This window comes from Pseudorca crassidens, chromosome 18 (genome assembly GCF_039906515.1).
Source record: "Pseudorca crassidens isolate mPseCra1 chromosome 18, mPseCra1.hap1, whole genome shotgun sequence".
Lineage (NCBI taxonomy): Eukaryota > Metazoa > Chordata > Mammalia > Artiodactyla > Delphinidae > Pseudorca > Pseudorca crassidens.
This window is the reverse complement of record NC_090313.1, coordinates 62,369,985-62,391,601: the sequence shown is the minus strand read 5'-3', so window position 1 is coordinate 62,391,601 and position 21,617 is coordinate 62,369,985. Positions and strand designations below refer to the sequence as shown.

The 21,617-nt window shown below is 43.8% G+C and overlaps 1 protein-coding gene and 1 non-coding gene across 17 annotated transcripts in view; one reads left to right on the top strand and one right to left on the bottom strand.

Moving 5' to 3' along the window:
• Positions 1-21,617, top strand: part of RCBTB1 (RCC1 and BTB domain containing protein 1) — a 52,737-nt gene that overhangs the window by 19,038 nt on the left and 12,082 nt on the right. For 14 of the 16 annotated variants that reach the window (XM_067713940.1, XM_067713939.1, XM_067713952.1 and 11 more), the window contains 7 exons: positions 337-487; positions 9,388-9,554; positions 12,199-12,357; positions 15,308-15,415; positions 15,903-16,045; positions 17,069-17,259; positions 20,865-20,991. In XM_067713940.1, the coding sequence (XP_067570041.1) occupies positions 337-487; positions 9,388-9,554; positions 12,199-12,357; positions 15,308-15,415; positions 15,903-16,045; positions 17,069-17,259; positions 20,865-20,991 (1,046 nt within the window). The remainder of the gene's footprint in view (positions 1-336; positions 488-9,387; positions 9,555-12,198; positions 12,358-15,307; positions 15,416-15,902; positions 16,046-17,068; positions 17,260-20,864; positions 20,992-21,617) is intronic. The other 2 variants (XM_067713954.1, XM_067713955.1) reach the window with 2 other exon arrangements.
• LOC137211503 (U6 spliceosomal RNA) lies at positions 3,340-3,446 on the bottom strand. The gene has a single exon (XR_010937109.1). It is a non-coding gene; the product is annotated as a U6 spliceosomal RNA (small nuclear RNA).

The window sequence follows — 21,617 nt, the reverse complement described above, 5'->3', positions numbered from 1 at the left end:
CAGGCTTCAGTAGTTGTGGCACATGGGCTTCAGTAGTTGTGGCTCGTGGGCTCTAGAGCACAGGTTCAGTAGTTGTGGCGCACAGGCTTAGTTGCTCTGTAGCATGTGGGATCTTCCCGAACCAGAGATCGAACCCGTGTCCCCTGCATTGGCAGGCGGATTCTTAACCACTGCGCCACCAGTGAAGCCCTGAATGTTTCTTAACAACCATGTCAGTCTCTTCCTAGCTACTGAGCTGTCAAACTGAGTTTTAGTGTGTCTTATATTCAGAGTGGAGAAGGGACCTTTTGTGTAAATGTAGGCCAAGTGACTCAGACAGAACTATTTGTTTCCCAGGTCTTTGTATTTGGACTGAACTACAGTAACTGTCTAGGAACTGGAGATAACCAGAGTACACTTGTGCCCAAAAAGCTGGAAGCCTTATGTGGAAAGAAGATTAAGAGCCTTAGTTATGGGAGTGGACCGCATGTTCTTCTCAGCACCGAAGGTAAAGTGGGAATAAGTCCAGCTTCTGTTTGTGGGAAATCGAGCAGTTAATTCTAAGCTAAGGGGTGGTGGGTTTGTATCAGATATTGGATTTTGAATGATCTGTGTCTTAATTTCTGAGCGGAAGTACACAAAACAGGTAAAAGTTAAACACTTCAGGCTCCCTCTGGAACAGCCATAGGATGACTTGCAATTTAAGCAAACTTTTGAGGCTTTCGACAACCTATGTAAAGTTGTGGAAGATGAACTATAGCAGATGAAGTGGTCCTTCAGCCTAATTTTTCAGTGAATTGTTGTAGCAAGGCAACGTCCAGGTTTTACTCGGTACTTTTTTTTTTTTTTTTTTGGCTGCGTTGGATCTTTGTTGCTGTGTGTGGGCTTTCTCTAGTTGCGGCGAGAGGGGTCTCCTCTTCGTTGCGGTGCATGGGCTTGTCATTGCAGTGGCTTCTCTTGTTGGGGACCACGGGCTCTAGGCACGCGCGCGGGCTTTAGTAGTTGTGGCTCACAGGCTCTAGAGCGCAGGCTTAGTAGTTGCGGCGCACAAGGTTAGTTGCTCCGTGGCATGTGGGATCCTCCCGGACCAGGGCTCAAACCCGTGTCCCATGCATTGGCAGGCGGATTCCTAACCACTGTGCCACTAGGGAAGCCCACTTGGTACATTTTTAAAAACACAGTTAGTACTGGTTTTCCTTGTGTGAATCTTGAATTCAAGAAATCTCAGTTCTTTCCTTGGCATTCGTGTGGGTACCATATGGAAAGAATGTGGGGTGGATTCTTCTTTTCCTCTCTGCCTCCCCAAGATCACCAGAGGGGCCTGCGCATTCTTCCTTGGTGATTTATCTGTACTGTGGGCACCCAGAGCTCTCTGAAAATCTGTCGTATATAACCCAGCTTCTTCCCTTTATGTTTTAGGCACATTAGTTCTTGCTCTCTAGCCTTTTGTTGGGTAAACTGTAGGGCGCACGTGGGAGCGTTTGCTTCTCCACCTTTCTGTCTCTAGCCTGGGGAATCACAGCTTAATTGGATGTTGCCGTGGGTCTTGGTATTGAGCTTTTTAACAGCCTTTAACTTACATCTGAATCCACTCCCAAGTTCTCCACATCTTTCTCAGGCTGTGAGATCCAGATGTGAGCATGATTGTCTGGTAAGAGTGGAACTGGTGTGGAGTATAATGAGGTGATTATCTTGCCTCTGCATTGTGTCATCATGCCTTCCGGCATCACACGGGGTCTTTCAAGCAGTTGCTTCTTTGCAGACTGGTTCAGCTTGTCATCCATTGTGACCTGATGATTTAATGTTTTCCTAACACATGTTAATTTTAATGAGGCATTGATTTCTGACCATAAAATACTGAAGCAGTTTTTTCTGGAGCAAACATACAGAAACACATGCATTCGGATTCTTGGTTTTCTTCAAAGTAATGACCTTGGGCAACTATAACTTTTCTTCTGGAATTATTTTCAGAGTCCAGATCCTACAGTTTTGACTGTCTTGAATGTTACAATTAAGATATAAATAAACATAAAACACAAATATAAATAACTGTTTTTTTTTTTTTTTTTTTTTTGCGGTACGCGGGCCTCTCACTGCTGTGGCCCCTCCCGTTTTGGAGCACAGGCTCCGGACGCGCAGGCCCAGCGGCCATGGCTCACGAACCCAGCCGCTCTGCGGCATGTGGGATCTTCCTGGACCGGGGCACGAACCCGCGTCCCCTGCATCGGCAGGTGGACTCTCAACCACTGCGTCACCAGGGAAGCCCAAATAACTGGTTTTCTTGTGGGAATAGTCTTCTTTTTGTTTTTAATTCAGTTTTGATTGTTATAATACATTTAATACAACATACATATGATACATGATATATAGGATGTTTAATGTATGTATGGTACATATATTTGTGTGTATTTTATAAGTATTACAAATAGTCACATAGTTTAAAAACAGTTTAACACTTTAAACCATCAAATAGTATATGGGTTTTAGTAGAAAACAGGACTCTGTCTCACTCCTCCTTACTCTTAGAAACTGCTATTCAGGTGGAATTACTTTTTAACTCCTTCAGGTGTTTTTTTCTGGTATTTACTCTCATATTTTTAAATTAACATGCTTATACTGCTATTTCTGAATTTTTTTACTTTAGATATTATCCTTTGACTTTTTGTAACAGCAGATAGAATTTAGCTCTCTTTCTCCTACCTTCCCTCACCTTATTGCGTCACTATAGGGATATCACCACTTTGGTTAAATCAGTATTCAGTGTTCACATTACTAGGAGTCGATAAGTATTATTTATAGCTGAGGCATCTCCTTTCTTATACAACTGTTTGTTTTCCTGGGCTTACTTGTTTTTCATAAATGTATGCTGGAACTCTTCTATAGCGCAGTATTTTTTTTTTTTTTTAGCATCTTTATTGGAGTATAATTGCTTTACAATGTGTATTAGTTTCTGCTTTATAACAAAGTGAATCAGCTATACATATACATACATCCCCATATCTCCTCCGTCTTGTGTCTCCCTCCCACCCTCCCTATCCCACCCCTCTAGGTGGTCACAGAGCACCGAGCTGATCTCCCTTTGCTATGCGGCTGCTTCCCACTAGCTATCTGTTTTACATTTGGTAGTGTATGTATGTTCATGCCACTCTCTCACTTTGTCCCGGCTTACCCTTTCCCCTCCCCGTGTCCTCGAGTCCATTCTCTAGTAGGTCTGCATCTTTATTCCCGTCCTGCCCCTAGGTTCTTCGTAACATTTTTTTTTTTAAATTCCACGTATATGTGTTAGTATACGGTATTTGTTTTTCTCTTCTGACTTACTTCACTCTGTATGACAGACTCAAGGTCCATCCACCTCACTACAAAAATATGGAATGCTTCACAAATTTGCGTGTCATCCTTGCGCAGGGGACATAGTAATCTTCTCTGTATCGTTCCAATTTTAGTATATGTGCTGCCGAAGCGAGCACCAGTATTTTTTTTTTTAATTTTTAATTTTATTTTATTTTTGGCTGTGTTGAGTCTTCGTTGCTGTGTGCGGGGTTTCTCTGGTTGCAGCGAGTGGGGGCTACTCTTCGTTGCAGTGCCTGGGCTTCTCATCGTGGTGGCTTCTCTTGTTGCAGAACATAGGCTCTAGGCGCGCAGGCTTCAGTAGTTGTGACGCGCAGGCTCTAGAGTGCAGGCTCAGTAGTTGTGGCGCAAGGGCTTTGTTGCTCTGCGGCATGTGGGATCTTCCCAGACCAGGGCTCGAACCCGTGTACCCTGGGTTAGCAGGCAGATTCTTAACCACTGCGCCACCAGGGAAGTCCCTATAGCACAGTGTTGCTTCTGGGCACCTCTGAGCATATCAGTACATCTCCGGAGTATTCTATCGCCCTACTCTAGCCTGGACTGGTCACTCTAGGCTGTTGCACAGCCGTCGGCCTAAAACTTCATTTCACCGTCATCCTCGGATGTCCCTTCTTTGTTCTTTCTGGATCCTTTGTCCTTTCTGGATCCTTTGTCCTTTCTGGATCCCCTATTTTTTGTGTCCTGTGTCTTCCTCCTTGGATTATACCCTCATTTGGGTGAAACACATCCCTAGTAGCTTCTCAAGGAAGCAGGTGTGAGAGAAATCTTTGAGACACTGTTTTAAAATGCCTTTATTTTACCCATGCCATTGATCAGTGATTTGTCTGAGCAAAAAGAAAAAAAAGGTACAGTATTTTCTGTTCCAGTCCTTTATACTATTTTGAGTATTTGCCTCTACTACCTGGTATGCAAGGCTCAGTCCAGAGTAAAGGATCTCTTCCTGTTAGGATCCCATTTATAGCCCCTGAGGCTACTGGCATTGCTCCAGTGTAATCCCCTTGCTAGCTCTGGGGGGGGGGGGGTGGCCTTCCCCCCAGGGAGTTTTCCCCATAGCCATCTGCAGTCCCTGGCTCTCTTGTTGACAGAATGGTTCTTGTTGGCATTTTGTGCCTCTCAAAGTGCAAGAGAAATATGTCTAGATTCAACCCACCTCTGCATTGCTGCAGCCCCACCGTGCCCATTCATTCCATGGACCCAGGTGGCCACGTCAAGGGAGTGCACCAAATGGTCCACTTGGTGGTTCCAGTCAGCTTCTTGTGATGGGCATCAACGTGTCCTACTTTAATGTGCCTCTTAAATTCCCAGAGTGATTTCATAGGGCCATGCCCCATGTGGGCATCCCTTTAACAGTCTAGTTTCCATTGCTCATCTACCTGACCATACAGCCAGGCTATTGGCTATAGCCCATGAGTTGGTAAAGACCCAAACATACGGGTTTTTACCATTGCTTAATTCTTCCATCACTGCTCGGAAAACAGCCTGCAGTTCAGCCCACTGCACTGATTTAGTCTTGACTCCTTCAGTCAGTCTTGCCATCCACTGGTCTTAACGTGGGCGCTCTCCAAATGGGATATTGTCCATTCACCTTGGAACTGTGTCTGTAAAGCAAGCGGCTCTTTGGTGTTCAGTTAGAGCTTCACAGGGCATGTCCACAAGGCAGTGGGTTCCAGCAGCTCCTCAGGCAGCTCCAAAGTCAGTCCTAGATGAAAAGAGGCTCCCTGCTCACGCCTGTCTGCATCCCCCCAGCAGCACGCTCCCCTGTAAACCATTTCTGTTTTATTATGAAACTCTTCGGGTCACCGCCTTTCTTATTAGAGGGCTTCTCCGACACCACCCAGGATGTTATGGGCATCTGAGGTCTCATGATTATTTTATGTCCTTCAATCACTGAGGCAGTCTCAATTAATGCCCAGGCTACTAATTTTCTCTCAAATGGTGTGTACCAGACAGCGGCATCTGGGAATTTTCTGGTCTAAAATCCCAGTGGTCACTGCTGGGAGGTGCTCCCGGGTTTGCCATAAGCTCCTCTTGCGGAGTGCAGGTGGCAGATACCCTCAGAATCATACCTGATGGGGCCGTAAAGCCCCGTAAGCCCTGGGAGAGCTGCCGCCCTCTGCTAATTCAGACACGGGCTGCTCTTGCGCAGGTCCCCACTCAGATACTGCTGTCTTTCGGGTAACCTTATAGATGGGAGCTAGCGTGGTTTCCAGATGTGGAAGATGTATTCTCCAAATGCCAGGTAAACCACCCAGATGCTGGCTTGCTGCTGCTGCTTTGGTCCTAGGGGTGGGTGGCGACAGCAGTTTAGTTTAGCTTCTGGAGGAATGTTCTTCGTGGCTTCGGCAGGTTATTCCTAAGAATTTTACTGTTGGGGAGGCCCTGGGACCTCTGTGGGATTTATTAACCAGCCCCAGTGGGTCATGTGTGTCACCATGGCATTCACATCACTCCTTGCCTGCTCTTCAGTTTCCAACATGGTCATAATGTCATCAGTATAGTGTATGATTGCACTTGAGACCTGTGTCAAGTCCAGATCCCTTCTGACCAAATTGTGATCGTAAGCTTGTGAGTTCAGATAAACCTGTGATGACACAGTAAAAGTAAACTGGGATCCTCCCCACATGAAGGCAAACTGCTGCTGGCTTTTTTCTGAGATCGAGAAGGAAGCACGTGCAAGGTCAGCCCCTGGGTTCCGGCTTCTGCTGGCCTGCTGCATCTTCTTTGGGGCTGAAGCCACGACCGGAACTGCTGAGGCTGTAGGCGGCACAACTTTATTTACGCCTCCACAGCCTACCATTAGCCCCTAGGAGCCACCTGCCTGTTCCCCAGGCCTCACAGGGCTACCGTACGGTGAGTGCATTGGTACCAGTGTTCCAGCTTTAATTAAAATGGTGAGCTCTTTCTGTCCACAAGGTGTTCTATATTTAAGTTCAGCACCTGTGCGGGCTCAGGCAGTTCTAGTGGTTCCCATCTAGCGCCCAGTAAAACCGGCCTGAGGGCAGATTTACACGCCTTCTGTTTTACAATGTTAGGTTGGGGAAGCAGTCCCCAGTCCGATGTAATATCCATCCCAAGACTCCGTTCAGGTAAGGGGGATGCGTCCACATCACACAGAATCTGTTCCAAAACCCCAGTTTTCATTCAGATTTTCACTTGAGTCCCATCAACTGTTACCCATCTGTATCCCCCATTCTAACCTTAGCTGTTAAGACTTCACCAACAGGTTTTGGAATCACAGTGCATTGGGGTCCTGTATCAGAAAAGTTTCCTCTCCTCCCCAGGGCTGTTTCACCCACACATGTGCTTATGCCCTTGGGTGCCTTGCTGGGGGTCGGGCCAGAAGATCCTGGCCTTTAGGTCAATCTTTATCTTGATTAATCTTCCTTACCGTTGCCCCAGGGCATCCTGGTCAATTTTCTTATCTTAATCTTTACCTTCTGGCTTTTTAATGCCTTCCAAGCTGGGATAAATAGAGCGGACTTGTTTGGGGCCCTTTAATTTTAGAGACCAACATGGGGTCCCATTGGTTCACCAGTCTCTGGTCGTGCTGCAGCCACACCTTGGTTTCAACTGCATCAGCATCCGATTTATTCATCCCACTTTGTAACAACCGTTTGAAGACTTCCGCTCTGCTGGGGTGAGTCCCTTGATCCTCCCCCCTTTGTCTTTCCCTATTTTCATAATTAATGTTCTTAGTAAGGCCCCTATGGGGAAGTTGAGATAGCAAATTAGATAAGGTGTCTCAAACTGTTTGATTTTGTAGCAGTAAAGTTACATGAGGTGCCCATGTAACAGGGACCCCCTTAATCACAGCATTTACCGTAATCTGGGTAATGGGCGTATTCAGTGGGTGAATATCCCAGTCATCATAAAGCCAGTCCCACATGGCTTGCATACGAAGCATCTCAGCTGCTTCATCTGGGGTGTTCCCCCTGGCATCAATAGGGGGAGCTGGGAAATCCCTCTCATCAGGATAAACAGACTTTACAGTGGCTTTCGTCCAGTCCACCAACCTTGGCTGTCCGCTCGGGAATAACCCCCTGAGTGTCTGGATCATGTACAGCCACCTGTGATTGTTCAGTAGAGAGCAGTGGGTCCTGCATCAACGCAGACATGCTCTTCCACCCTGCAGCCTTCAACGTCAACGACACAGCCCTTGAATTAGTTCCTCTCACAATCCGGTTCAGTAAAGGTTCCTCAGGAAGCTGCTGCTGCTGCTCCTCAAAGCAGGCCGGTTCCTTCACACTTATATCCCTTGCTTTCAGTTGTTTCTTGTTTTTGCCCTTCTCCTATGGGAACTATTTTCTTGGCGACCCAGAGGTACTCGAGGTACTTTCTGTTGCATAACATTTCCCTTTCTAGGCAGCTTCGAGGCTAATGGCTGGAGCTCAGATTGACCCAGATCTGAGCTTGAATCAGCATCAAGGCCAAGCCCTTTGTTTTGTTTTGGCTCTTGCATATGAAATAAGCGGGGAATTGTTTATTTACTGATTTAAAAGTATTCATTTATTTATTTGGCTGTGCTGGGTCTTAGTTGTGGCACGCAGGAGCTCCGTTGCTGCATGTGGGATCTTTGTTGCAGCACATGGGATCTAGTTCCCTGACCAGGGATTCAACCCGGACCCCCTGCATTGGGAGCGTGGAGTCTTGGCTACTGGACCACCAGGGAAGTCCCAGGGATTGTTTATTTAGTGTGCTTCTTATTTTGCATTTCCTTATATATCCATTGAGCCAACTCCTTGGGAGTTGCGTCTGCTCCCATTTCTAAACGGCATTGGTAACTTTCACCTTTAGTAACTGATTGCACCACAGCTGCAGTTTCATACCATGGTGACTAGGTAGCCATCTGGGAATCAAAGGTTCCTCATTCCTTGCCCTTTTATCCTTTGTCTTCAAAAACCACGTGTCTGTGAGCCAGGGCTGTTCTTGCAAATCCTGTTTCTGACATCAACTGAATAGAGAGTTCCTGGACCCAGTTCTGTGTGTGTGTGCGCACGCGCGCGCGTGCGTGTGCGTGTGTGTGTGCGTGCGTGTGCATGTGTGTGTGTGCGCGCACGCGCACGCATCCCCCAACAAGAAGTAATTCTCGGGTAGCAGCACAGTGTCCAGGAATCCAACACAATTCTGATACCACCTATCCGGAGATAGAATCAGATTCCATTGGTAAAGGGCTCAGTCCCACAAGACCACCCTCCACTTCAGATGTTGGTCACAAGCCCAGGTTGTTACCTGTGCTTCTGATTAACCTGCTGCAAATCAGAGGTTCCCGCGACCCTCTCCTTGGGTTTTCCTTTGTTTTGGGCCCCGCCATGTGGCACGTGGGATCTTAGTTCCCCGACCAGGGATCGAACCCGGGCCCTCAGCAGTGGAAGCACAGAGTCCTAACCACTGGACCGACAGGGAATTCCTTCCTTGGGCTTGATTAATCTGCTAGAATGGCTCCCGGCACTCCAGAAAATCCATTTACTCACTAGATTACTGATTATTATAAAAGGATATTAAAGGATATGAGTTAACAGCCCGAAGAAAGGACCTTCTGTCCTCGTAGAGCCTGGTGCCTGGCACAGTGGCACATGTAAGTGTTCTGGTTCCCCGACATGGCAGCTCTCTGAACAGGGGCCAGAATTAGCTGTCCTCTTGGGTTTTTATGGAGGCTTCATTATATAGTCATGATTGTCTAAGTCATTGGTAGTCGCAGTTAATTCCGCCTCCAGCCCCTCTCCCCTCCAACCCTCTCATCTTGTGGTTGGCTCTTCTGGCAACAGACCCATCGTCCTTAGGTGCTTCCAAAAGTCACCTCAGTCACATAACAAAAGATACCCTTATCGTTCTCAACACTTAGGATATTCCACTGGTTTTGGGAGCTGTGAGACTGGAACTGTGGGTGAAGACTAAATATACAAGATAAGTGTATTTTTGTAATCTGGATGACCAGATACGTATTTCTTATAAATCACAATGTCACAAAAAGAAATTAAGCTTGGAAGATGAGTTGAGCAAAGTACAGGGGTTACTGTTTCTTCTTTGAGCTGATTCTTTGTGTGCGGCCATCCTGTATAGATGGAGTTGTTTATGCCTGGGGCCACAATGGATATAGCCAGCTTGGGAATGGGACGACCAACCAAGGCATTGCTCCCATCCAAGTCTGCACCAACCTCTTGATCAAGCAAGTGGTTGAAGTAGCTTGTGGCTCACATCATTCAATGGCTCTGGCAGCTGATGGAGAGGTAAGTGCCCTGCCTTTATTCTTTATTTTTAAATTGTGGTAAAATACATGTAACATAAAATTTACCATCTTAACCATTTTTAAGTGTACAGTTTAGTGACAAGTATATTCACATTGTTACGCTACCCTCACCACCATCCATCCACAGAACTCTTTTCGTCTTGCAAAACTGAAACTCTGTACCAGTTAAACATTAACTCTCTCTCCTTTCTCTTACTCCCAGCCCCTGGCAAGCACCATTCTACTTTCTATCTCTAAGAATTTGACTACTCTAGGTACCTCACATGAGTGGAATCATACAGTATTTGTCCACTGTGACCACCTTTATTTCACTCAGCATAATATCCTCCAGGTTCATCCATGTGGCAGCCTGCAGCAGAATTTCATTCCTTTTTAAAGCTGAATAATGTTTCATTGTCTATTTAGTTTATCCATTTATCTGTCGATGAATATTTGGGTCATTTCTACCTTTGGCTATTGTGAAAGTGCCTTGCTTTTCAAAAAAAAAATGACCATATTTGTACTTGGATATGGTGTGAACATAGCAGCCCCGTGTGCGTCGCTAAGAACAGTATGGGAATGAACCCTTTTCCTAATACAACTTATATTGTGTGATCAGGACCACTCTTTTGAAGACAGTAGAGTTAATTCTTAAGGCAGTTGAGTCTCATGCTTTTTGCTAAGATTACAAATCAGATGTGTATGACAGTGTTCTATACTTTTGTTTTTTTAATGACCCCCATCCCCTAAGGTCTATTTTGTTTTTCAGTAAATGTAATGATGTCATAGAAAATAACTTTACCAACATTCCAGTAGGTTCTGAACAACCTGTTCACCCCCCAAGTTCCATGCTTATCTTAAATGTTACTCATCCTGTTGGTGCTACCTTCCAGTCTTTTGTATCGTCTTGTTCCTCTCCATCTCCATAACCTTAGGTCAGGCCTTGTCATCTCCTGGACTGTTGCCATGGTCTCTTTTATTCTATAGCTTTTTAGTTGGTCTGCCTGTGCAGTATTACTTCTCTGCCCCCTGTGATTTATGAAATGCAGATCAGGTCAGATCGTTCCCTGTTTAAAGTCCTTCAGTGCTGTTACCGTGATTTTACTAAGTAGGGTAGGTTATGGGTGAACAAACCAAAGCACCTTAGGGAGATCAAGGTTTCATGGCTGGGATGTGCTGGAGCCAGGCCTAGCAGGCTTTATGTGCAGAATCTGCTGTTCCTAGTCTGTTTCTTGGTTAGTGGAACCCTCGTCCCCATTTTTAAAATAAAAGGCAACTGCATTGGAAGGGAACTTGGGATATTTGAAAAGAAGTGCAGAAGAATGATGGTTGAAATTAGAACTTGCTAATTTATGCAGCCTGGATTCCTGGTTTATTTTAACCTGAAGCATATGCTACTTTGGATAAATATTTGCATTATTACACTAGCTAGTCCTGTGAATCCACTTTCAGGAAGTATGGCAGGTTATTTCTTTCGTGCCTATGAAATGAACCTGTAGCACATATTCTTTTTAAGACATCAGCCGTGGGTTTTAAGACATCACGTGGGCAGCCTCAGACACGTGAACTTAGATAGAAAGTGCTGGCAGAGGAAAAGAGAATTGTGGAAGCCGGAACTCAGGATGTGTGAGGACCACTTCCCACAGGCAAGTGAAGGGGGTGAGGGGGTCCTTACAAATTCTCCTAGTGATGGAGGAAGTTATCTCCTCTGCTACCAGCATCCCCCATCCTCTGTAATTCTTCTCTCTGGTCCCACTCTTGTTTGATAGGCTCAGTTAATAATTAACTTAAAGTGATTTTTAGTTTTGTTTTTCTTCTTTAACTTTGCGTAGAGCTCTATTTGTGTCTCCCTCCCTTAGAAATCTGGTTTTCAGGTTACGGCCGATCACAGGCCAAAAGTAAGCAGGATGCAGTTGAGGAGGGGAGCTGCTTGGAGCTGACAGACAGCAAACGAGAACTCAGAAAATGTCATCAAGAATAGCCTAACAACCCCACGTCATTCCTGTAGGGACAGCATCTCCTTAGTACTTGTGAGCATGACTGTGTTAGGACGTGGAACTATGATTGATAATTACAATGATGGTAGGCTTGTGTCATCAGGAAAATTTATATAATGTCTCCTTTTGGTGATTAGTGAGAGAGGGAAAAGCATAGTATGGTTTCAAAAGTTTCGATGAAAAAAAATGACTATTTGTGCCCAGAGAGTTAGGCTGATTTTTTCATATCACTGTGGCATACTTATGTGGCATATACCCCATTTCCTATTGATGCCGGATTAAAAATCCTATATAGCTGCCGTAATTATAGTGGCAGTATAACGTAGTGGTTAAGAGCGCTGCTAGACTGACTGGGTTCAGATTAGTAGTAAATTCTGCTTGCTAGCTGTGGAGTCTCAAGCAAGTCACTCAACCTGTTTCTATTTTACATGTATAAAATGGGGATGATACTAGTACCTATCCCAGGGTCATCTTACAGGATTACTATGAGGCTTAGATGGGTTAATGCATGTAAAGCACTTAGGACCATTTAGCACATTGTAAGTACTCATTAAGTGGGTTTATTTTTATTTTATGATTGTTATTGTGTGTTAGAGGTAGAATTTTCACCCTTACTCTTTCTTTTTCTTTTCCCCTTCCGTTGTGTAGGTGTTTGCTTGGGGCTATAACAACTGTGGCCAGGTGGGATCAGGATCTACAGCAAATCAACCAACTCCTCGCAAAGTTACAAACTGTTTACATATTAAGAGGGTGGTTGGCATTGCCTGCGGTCAGACCTCGTCCATGGCTGTTCTGGACAATGGTGAGGTGAGCGATGTCTGCATCCCCCTTTCTCCTCCTACCTCCTCCTTCAGTGAAATGTCCTTTTCTTTCCAGGTAGATTCTGGAAGGAAGAGTGCTTTGTTTTCATAGCTCCTTAGACAGTTAACTGATTGAGGTTGTAACCACAGGATGTTTGCTCCTCATTATGAATTTTTAAATTCCAAGATTTATCTGCAAGTAAAGGTTCTAATGTGTTTTTGCCAGATCCAGATAGCCCAATGCTTATAGGTATTTGTTTGTGGTTTAATGTAGTAGATAAAAGAATTTAATACTACCTCTTTCTTCCAATGAAAAAGTGAACTATGCACTCTTTTTTTTTTTTTTTTTTTTTAAGTGAAAGCAGGTTTATTTAGAGAGATACTCATTGCATAGAGAGAATGCGGTCCATCTCAGAAAGTGAGAGCGGCCCTGGGAGAAACACACTCCACTGACAGAGTGTGCGGGCCATCTCAGAAGGCAAGAGGCAATGTGCACTCTTTAAAGTTAGCTGGTGATGTTTATAAGCAGTAACTCTAATGGGCGTGAAGGCTCTGTACCTACCTACATCTGGAATGTTTGTCCACAGGAAGAAGCAACTTGCAAAAGGAGAATTTTGGGTCCTGATTGTCATTGGCTACTTTTAAAAACCCACCTTTCAGTGACCTTCTACCATAGTCACCTTTGAGCTGATCGTTATTTCTATAAAATAATTCTGGTTGAAGCTTCTATGTCAATGGACTTGTTACCACCTGTGCCTGTTTCAGTGCACAAAAATTATTCAAAGATGCTTCTTTGGACACAGACGTACGGCGTCCTGCATTGGGGTGCGAGGGTGGCTTAGAGTTTACTGAATGCTCGGCTTTGTTAGCTCACTTTTTTTTTCTTTTTTTTTTTTTTTTTTTTTTGCGGTACGCGGGCCTCTCACTGTTGTGGCCTCTCCCGTTGCGGAGCACAGGCTCCGGACGCGCAGGCTCAGCGGCCATGGCTCACGGGCCCAGCTGCTCCGCGGCATGTGGGATCCTCCCGGACCGGGGCACGAACCCGCGTCCCCTGCATCGACAGGTGGACTCTCGACCACTGCGCCACCAGGGAAGCCCTAGCTCACTTTTTGAATCAATCCTGATATCACGCCAGAGGGCTTCCGAATTCCTTGGGATAGTCATCTAACATCCTCCATTCCAGTATTTTCCACTTCTTTATTTTAAAAAATGAATTTAATTTTAAAATTATATGTGATTATTTCAACAAAGGAAAACAAATGAAAGATACAAAGTAAAAAGTGAATACCTTTCCTTCAGTTTTGTTAATAGTTTGATGTATATCCTTTTGGACTTTTCTCTGTAGTTAGTTATGTATGGTTGAGTATAAGTACCTTCTTTAAACAATGGGATTGTTATACCTACTGCTTTTTTCGGCCAGTCTGCAGCTTTTCTGCTTAACAACGTATGTTTTACCTGAATCTATTATCAGACCATTGATAGTTGCTTCCATTATAATAGTTGCTTAGTTTTCTTTGTATGGGTGTTGGTTTTCCTTGTGACATGACCCGCATCCAGAGCTCTCCTGATGGGCCTTCCAATTGTTCTTTATATTTGTTTATAAACATTGTTGCACTGCTTTTCTGTGTTACTGTTTGTGAGTGTGTATATCTTTGCACACTCATGCAAGTATGTCTATAGAATAATTTCCCAGAAATAGGATTTCTGGGTCAGGGAGTATGTCATTAGAATTTTTGATAGCTATTGCCAAATTTCTCCCCAGAAAGTTCAAACGTATTAGACTTCTGGCATTGAAAGTGCTTGTAACCATCTCTTGTTAGTACCCTAAACTCCACTTCCCTCTGTCACCCTGACTGGAAAGGCCCTCGCCGATGCCCGTTTGCCCTGTGTTGCCATGGGGCTTGTTGCCACCCATATCTCGTGTTTCTGATTTGAGCCAGGCCTCTTGTCTGTTCCTGACCAGTACTTTACCCATGTCCCATGCTGGTCATTCTAAACCTTTAACACTCGCTGTCAAACCTATGCCCAGCTCTGCTGCTTTCAGCTGATGACCCCCTCTTGCTTAGGGTGTCTAAGGGATCGCCACATTCCCTTATGTCTCCTTCTTTAACCTCTTTCCTGGTCCCTCTTGTGGTGCCGCTGTCACCGCCTTCATTGGACCCTCATCAGAGCTCACCTGTTTGCTGATGGGAGATGAGGTTATATGTCGAGGTCTCCCTGCCTCTGGTCTTACACGCCGCAGTCACCCTTCATGTTGCCGCCAGCGTGATCTTTCCAGAATACAAATGTAGTCATATTGATCTCAGTTTTGGAGTATTTCAGTGGGAGATGCACAGATGCATTGCACTTTCCTCGGTTTGTGTTTTGGCCCTTTGGGCCCTTACCTTTCCTTCTGTTCTCTCCCCAGCCGCCACCCCAGCTGTCTCTAGCACATTCTGTGCCCTCCCCCTGAAGTGCCTTCAGCCCTGCTCAGACCTCTGCTTTCTGAAAAGTCTTGCCTAAACTTTCTTCTGTGGCTAAATCCTTTCTCCTCTCTACCTGTAGTGCCTTGATTATCTCTCTATTATAGCACTTGCCGCCTGGCTGCAAAAAAATTGCATGTGTCCGTCTCTCCTGTTAAACTGTTTCCAAAGGCTTATTCCTAGTACCTTTCACAAGGTCCTGAGATACAGTAGGTACTTAGTAATTGTTAATGAGCCTCAGCTTCCTCATGCCTAAAACAAGAGTTCATGACTTGCCCAAGGCTATCCAACTAGTAAGCTATGGAGTCTGCCAGATTCTGTCATCCCTACCCCTAAAGCATCTTCTGTTTGGAGATCAGTTGTAGGATCACATTTAGTGGAATATGAGTGTTGGAAGTGAAAAAAGTATCTGATTTGTTTAGATGGATGGCATTTTTAGCTCTTCCCTCTTACCAGCAGTTTCAAAAGCCTGTTCTCCCCCTTTCTCTGTCTAAGGTATACGGCTGGGGCTACAACGGCAATGGTCAGCTAGGCTTGGGAAACAACGGCAATCAGCTGACCCCCGTGAGAGTGGCAGCTTTGCACAGCGTTTGTGTGAACCAGGTATGTATTGTGGACCCTTAGGTGCTCGTCCCCATCTATCTTCCCTGCTCTGACTTGGCGGAATATTTGCAGGCTCTTAGTTCCCCGACCAGGGATCGAACCCATGCCTCCTACAGTGGAAGTGTGGGGTCCTAACCACTGGACCGCCAGGGAATTCCCAGAGATTTACTCTTTAGTAAGTCTTTTTGAAGAGTACCCTGGGCCTTCATCTTCCACATTTAATATTATATCTTTCCTAAATTCCCATGATGGGAAGCAAGACCATGGTGCTGGCACACTGGTCTTGATAAGTAAAAAAAAGAATGGAAAAATATCGAGTAGTCTCAGGCATAGGCTTTTCTAATGCTTTTTTAATGTTCCAGAGAATGTCAGCCCACACCTGATGATGAATTGGCATTCTGCAGAAGCTGGCCCTAATCTTTAAGTAGATGTTTTCCCTGCCCTTCCTGTTCTCCTGTTGATGGTAACCATTTAAATTTACTTGCAGATTGTCTGCGGCTATGCACATACTCTAGCACTAACTGATGAGGGCTTGCTCTATGCCTGGGGAGCTAACACATATGGGCAGCTGGGAACTGGCAATAAAAATAACCTGCTAAGCCCAGCACACATCATGGTGGAGAAAGAAAGGTAACTTGTCAGTACCGTGTCTTGGAATTGTGTGTGCATTGGGACTTGGGACTGTGTGTGCTGGAGCTGTGGTCTTTGGCTTTGTAGCTCTTCTGTTTATTAACATTCTCATTTTGAACAAAGGAGTGTTGTACCAGTCAGAATGAACGTGAAGTTGACGTGATCCTTACACAGCTTTCTCAGATAACCACCTGAGATTGGTAGGCAGGCATTAATGCATCTGGGTATAATCCCTGCAGCTTCTTGTTGCCTGTTTAGTAGGGAAGAAAAGTAAGGTCTGTCACCATGTTGAAATTTAAAGCGTAGTGTAAACTCTTCTTTTTGAGCCAACTAAAACAACTTTTAAACAAATAAAATCTGCCCTTGAAAGGGCATTATCCGTTTAAATATTGATTTGATTTAATGTGTGTTACTAGAATAGATGCTTAATGTTTGTTCAGCCATATTGTAAGGTCTTACCCACTCAGTGTTAGAATGTTGACTTCTGATTCTGGGACCCTGCCTAAGAAGCATACGGAGAATGTAGTAAGTTTGGCTTGATGTCCATTTGGATTGGGACATTCAGAGTCCATGACCCCCGGACCAGTGCCTATCAGCCTACTGAGTGTTCTGAGCACTGGTAGGGGGTGAGAGATAAAGTTGTATTTGTAAGGAAATGGTATATTGAATACAGTATTTTTTGCTACTGTCTAAGCCTCCAGAACTGTCAGGACATTTTTTTCCAGTGTCCACTTCCCTCATTTACTTTGGTTTCTATTCCCTTTATCCAGGTTTTCTTCAACAGTATGCATTATTTATCCTAACTCAGAATGAGGTTAGCGTGAGAAGTGGGGCAGCCAGGAAGGGAGACACACAGTACTCTTGCTCTAGTCTTTTGCTTTTGTCAGTATGACGTGCTAGCTAAAGTCCCTGGATCTTGGGCTTTTTGAGGTGTTCTGAGCATGAACTTTTTATTTACCTTGTGTGGCACGCTTAGGCTTCTGTGAAAAAGAAGTGACGTGCATTTTTCTGAAAACTTCCCAGGGTAATAGAGATTGCGGCCTGCCACTCTGCCCACACGTCTGCAGCCAAGACGCAGGGAGGGCACGTGTACATGTGGGGCCAGTGCCGGGGCCAGTCGGTGACCCTGCCTCACCTCACCCACTTCTCCTCCACCGACGACGTGTTCGCCTGCTTCGCCACGCCCGCCGTCACCTGGCGCCTCCTGTCTATAGGTAAGGAAACTCAGGGCTGCTCCCCCCAGCGAGGGGTGTCATCAGCTGACGGGTGTTCCTGCACATTTGCTGGCTGTGGGCTTTTTTTTAGGTTCAAGATGTTTTATCCTCCTTTAGCTTTAATACCTTTCCCCAAATTAGATTTGCATAATACAATTTATTAAAACGTTATGGAATATTATATGGATTTATTATTTTCTCCCCTTCAGTGTTTTCAGTTTAATTGAAGTGAAATTCACGTACATAAAATGAGCCATTTTTAAAGTGTACGATTCAGAGGCGTTTAGTACCTTCACCATGTTGTGCAACTGTCATTTATATCAAGTTCTAAAACACTTTCCTCACCCTAAAAGAACACCCATTCCTTCTTTCCCCCAACCACTGGCAACTACCAGTTTGCTTTTTGTTTCTATGGATTTACCTGTTCTGGGTGTTTCATGTAAGTGGAATCATACAATGTACAACCTTTTATGTCTGGCTTTTACTCAATGCTTTTGAGACCCATCCAGGTTGTAGGTACGTATCAGTACTTCTTTTCTTTTTATGGCTGAGTGGTATTCTGTTGTATACGTAGACCACATTTTGTTTATCCATTTATTTGTTGATGGACATTTGGATGGTTTCCACATTTTGGCTGTTGTGAATAGTGCTGTTATGAACGTTCATGTACAAATTATTTGTTTGAGGAACCTGTTCTTAAGTGCTTTTGTTATATTAAATTTATTACATAATCTCATATAACATGAACCAAAAATGAACTTAAAAAAAAAAATGAAAAACTTGTGGTTTTGTTAACTTTGTGGAGTTGTTAATTCCAATTTCTTTCCCTATTTTTCTCTCAATGAATCTCAAATACTTTTTTGGGGAGGAGGGGATCAAAACAGAGGTATTATAAAGGATAGTGGGGGACTTCCCCTGGTTGTCCAGTGGTTAAGACTCTGAGCTTCCACTGCAGGGGACCCAGGTTTGATTGATTCTTGGTCAGGGAACTAAGATCCCACATGCCGCACGGCCCGGCCTTAAAAAAAAAAAAAGGATAGTGGATTCAGGTTGATGTTTGGTTATATAATCTGTCCCTTTTCTGAATATTGTCTTCTTCAAGGGTCCATTGTTGATTGAAAATGTTAAAATGTAATCAAGCTGAGTAGCCATTAACATGATGATTTTAATCTCTTTTTCTTTTATTTCTTGTTTATTTCTATCTTTTTGCTAATGTATTTCTTCTAAATCATTCTTTTGTTTGTGATGCAGAGGAAATAAGTGTCATGATACCCTGTGCTTGAAAATTAATATAGCTGTTGACAACATGGGGTTTGGGTTGCTCAGCAATTGATATTGAAGGTCTTGTAATAACATGTCATGCTCAGGTGTGTCAGGTAGCTGGAGCTGTCCTGTCATCAGGTGACCAGTCTATATGGTCATGGGGGCAAGAGTATGTTTAGGAAAAGTGAAACTGCTGCTCAACTTAAAGTGAAACAAATGGAACTTTTTTAGGTTCTTTATAATACAGTATTTTTTTTGCAGTGAATATTGTGATCAAAGAAAATTTAGTTCATGGAATGGGACTCTTTGGCCGTAATCACACCTATGTATAGACCCTGTACACATCTCAGAGTCCCATATACTGCTTAACCTGGACCTGTTTATAAAAGGCTTTCCTTATCCCTGGTGGCGCAGTGGTTGGGAGTCCGCCTGCCAATGCAGGGGACACGGGTTCATGCCCCGGTCCGGGAAGATCCCACATGCCGCAGAGCGGCTGTGCCCGTGAGCCATGGCCGCTGAGCCTACGCGTCCGGAGCCTGTGCTCCGCAACGGGAGAGGCCACAACAGTGAGAGGCCCGCGTACCGCAAAAAAAAAAAAAAAAAAAAGGCTTCCCTCAGGTTCTTGCATTTTAAAATCCTAATCCTGAAAAGACATTCCTTTCAGACCAAACATCCTAATACTTTCTGTTATTAAGTTTGGAAAAAGTATGGTCCCTGAATATATCTCCCAGGTGACTTCTTTCTCTTGCACCCGCCAAAAGTCAGAAGTGTTTGTTTCCTCTCAGTTTCTGATCTCAGCTGTGTGTCAGGAAGAAAGTCAGAGGATGAATTCACACCTATGAAGAACATTTCTTCTCTGAAGGGAGGTACTATACTTGTTGCCAGAAACCAAGATGGTCCAACTCTTAGGACTAGATGCAGGAGTTAGGCACTGATAAGAAGCTGTTTTTTCTGTGGGGAGGTTGGTAGCAATCTAGACTCTTGGACTCTGCCCATCTTAGTTATTTCCTTTCTTTCATTCACTGGGGATTCAGGTTACAGGGTCAGGGAAAGCCTGGTTTTTGAGAGCTTGTCCACCTCCTCCACAGCCAAGAGAGCTCTGCATTATCAGGGAAGGGGGAGGATGTGCGTTAAGGGAATAGGGCTTAGGCAAATGGTATTTCCTTGGGAGATTCTGATAAGCTCGTGGAAAGCTCCTTTGTTAAGCTTCAGCCTAGTTTTCAGCAGTTGTCCCTCCTCTAAGATGTGTCCTGGTAACAGCAGCTGCTGAGAATCACCTTCTCACCTCGGGGGACGTGGAAATCTGTCTCCTGCATCGATGGTACCTTCATTCAGTGCCAGCGGTGGGTCTCTGGACTTTAAAAATTTCCCCGTTAGCCTTCTTCTACCTCTTGCCCTTTGTTCACACATGGAAAGCACAGGAAAGTGTTGCATGAGTTTGTACAAGTGCCTTTACTTTTCTTCATGATAGCACAATTCTACTTAAATATAAGAATTACATGTACTTACACCTTCCTGTCAGGCAGTGTGATCATGGTTTTGTAAAGCTGTTCTTTCTAAGTATACATTCCTACTAAGTAAATTTGCTCTGCTTTTAGATAGTGTGTAGAGATTATTGCTTGTACTGCATTAAGTTTTAGCGTTAAGAAGGACGTTTAGATTCCAGATATCGAGGGAAAAGGGTCACCCTGTGAAAGAACACACTCTTAGCCTAAGTGGTGAGTTTGTTTCTTAGGACTCCTTGAGTCAAATTTCTTAGGACTCCTTGAGTCAAATTTACCAACTCCTTGAAGCAGAGCAAAGGTGTCCTTAGAGTTTCTGTCAAAGAAAATTGATAAATTCTTAGCCTTAGAAGAGCACCACTCAGTTTTTGAGAGAAGTAGTTACCTAATCATGATGATCTATAACTTTCTCTTTTTTTAAAAAAAATACACGTTTTTAATGTCTAACTTAGCATGTCAGACTGGTATTTGGCCTTTCCAAATATGTATTTTTTTCTGAAGTTTATACACTTAGGACACTTAGGTAACAGCAGCTGCTGAAAATCACCTTCTCATCTCGGGGGACGACAGAAACTGTCTCCTGCATCTATAGTACCTTCATTCAGTGCCAATGAGGATCCCTGAGATTTTGTTTCCCCATTAGCCTGTGAAATTTAATTTAATTTCTGTGACATTGATTTTAATTTAATACTGTGAAATTGATTTGTTGAGTAAGGTCTGAACTCTTCTGAAAAAAATCTGATGGAATTATCCATCATGCTAATCATTATCTTTCTGAAGTCTTTCAAAGCTTGAACATGTTTCCTGAGCTTCCTGTATTAATGTGCTCATTTCCTTCAGAGCATGAAGACTTTTTAACAGTTGCAGAGTCACTGAAGAAAGAATTTGACAGTCCGGAAACTGCCGATCTGAAGTTTCGAATTGATGGGAAATATATCCATGTCCATAAAGCTGTTTTGAAAATCAGGTATTTTCGCATGAGTTTAAAGTCATCAATAACCTTACTTTCTTCTACAATCTCCATTTCTTTGTTATTCCACAAAATGGGGACTAATAAGAAATAATCTTGGTAGTAGAAAGAAATGGCACAACTCAATCTATTTATTATGAAGAGTTTTGCGTGTTATGTGTGTGTGTGTGTGCACTCATGTGCCTTTTAGAAAAAGTGTAATGTATTTTTCTGTATTGTTTTTCAAATGAAGGAGATCGTGAATACTTATTTTGATCAAAAATTTGTATATAAGGTTTAAGAAAATATAAAAGATTATCAGTGAAAAGCCTATATATCTTTTTTTACTCTTAATTAAAGATTTGTTTTCCATAAGCAGAAAACTCTTAGGAATACTGGACTTCCTAGCCCTGAGAGACATCTAATTCCCAACTAAAGAAATGTTTTTAAATATAGCGAATGGCAGGAGTTCTTCGTATAAATGTGAGGGAACTTTGTATTTATTAGTACCTGGACCATTGCTCACTGAGGCTACCATTACAGAGAAAGAGGCACATAAAATCAGACCATCGAGAGTTAAACTAGCCACTTACAAGTCTTTTTTGAAAATGTAGTTAAATATTTATTTACAAAAATAACAAGTT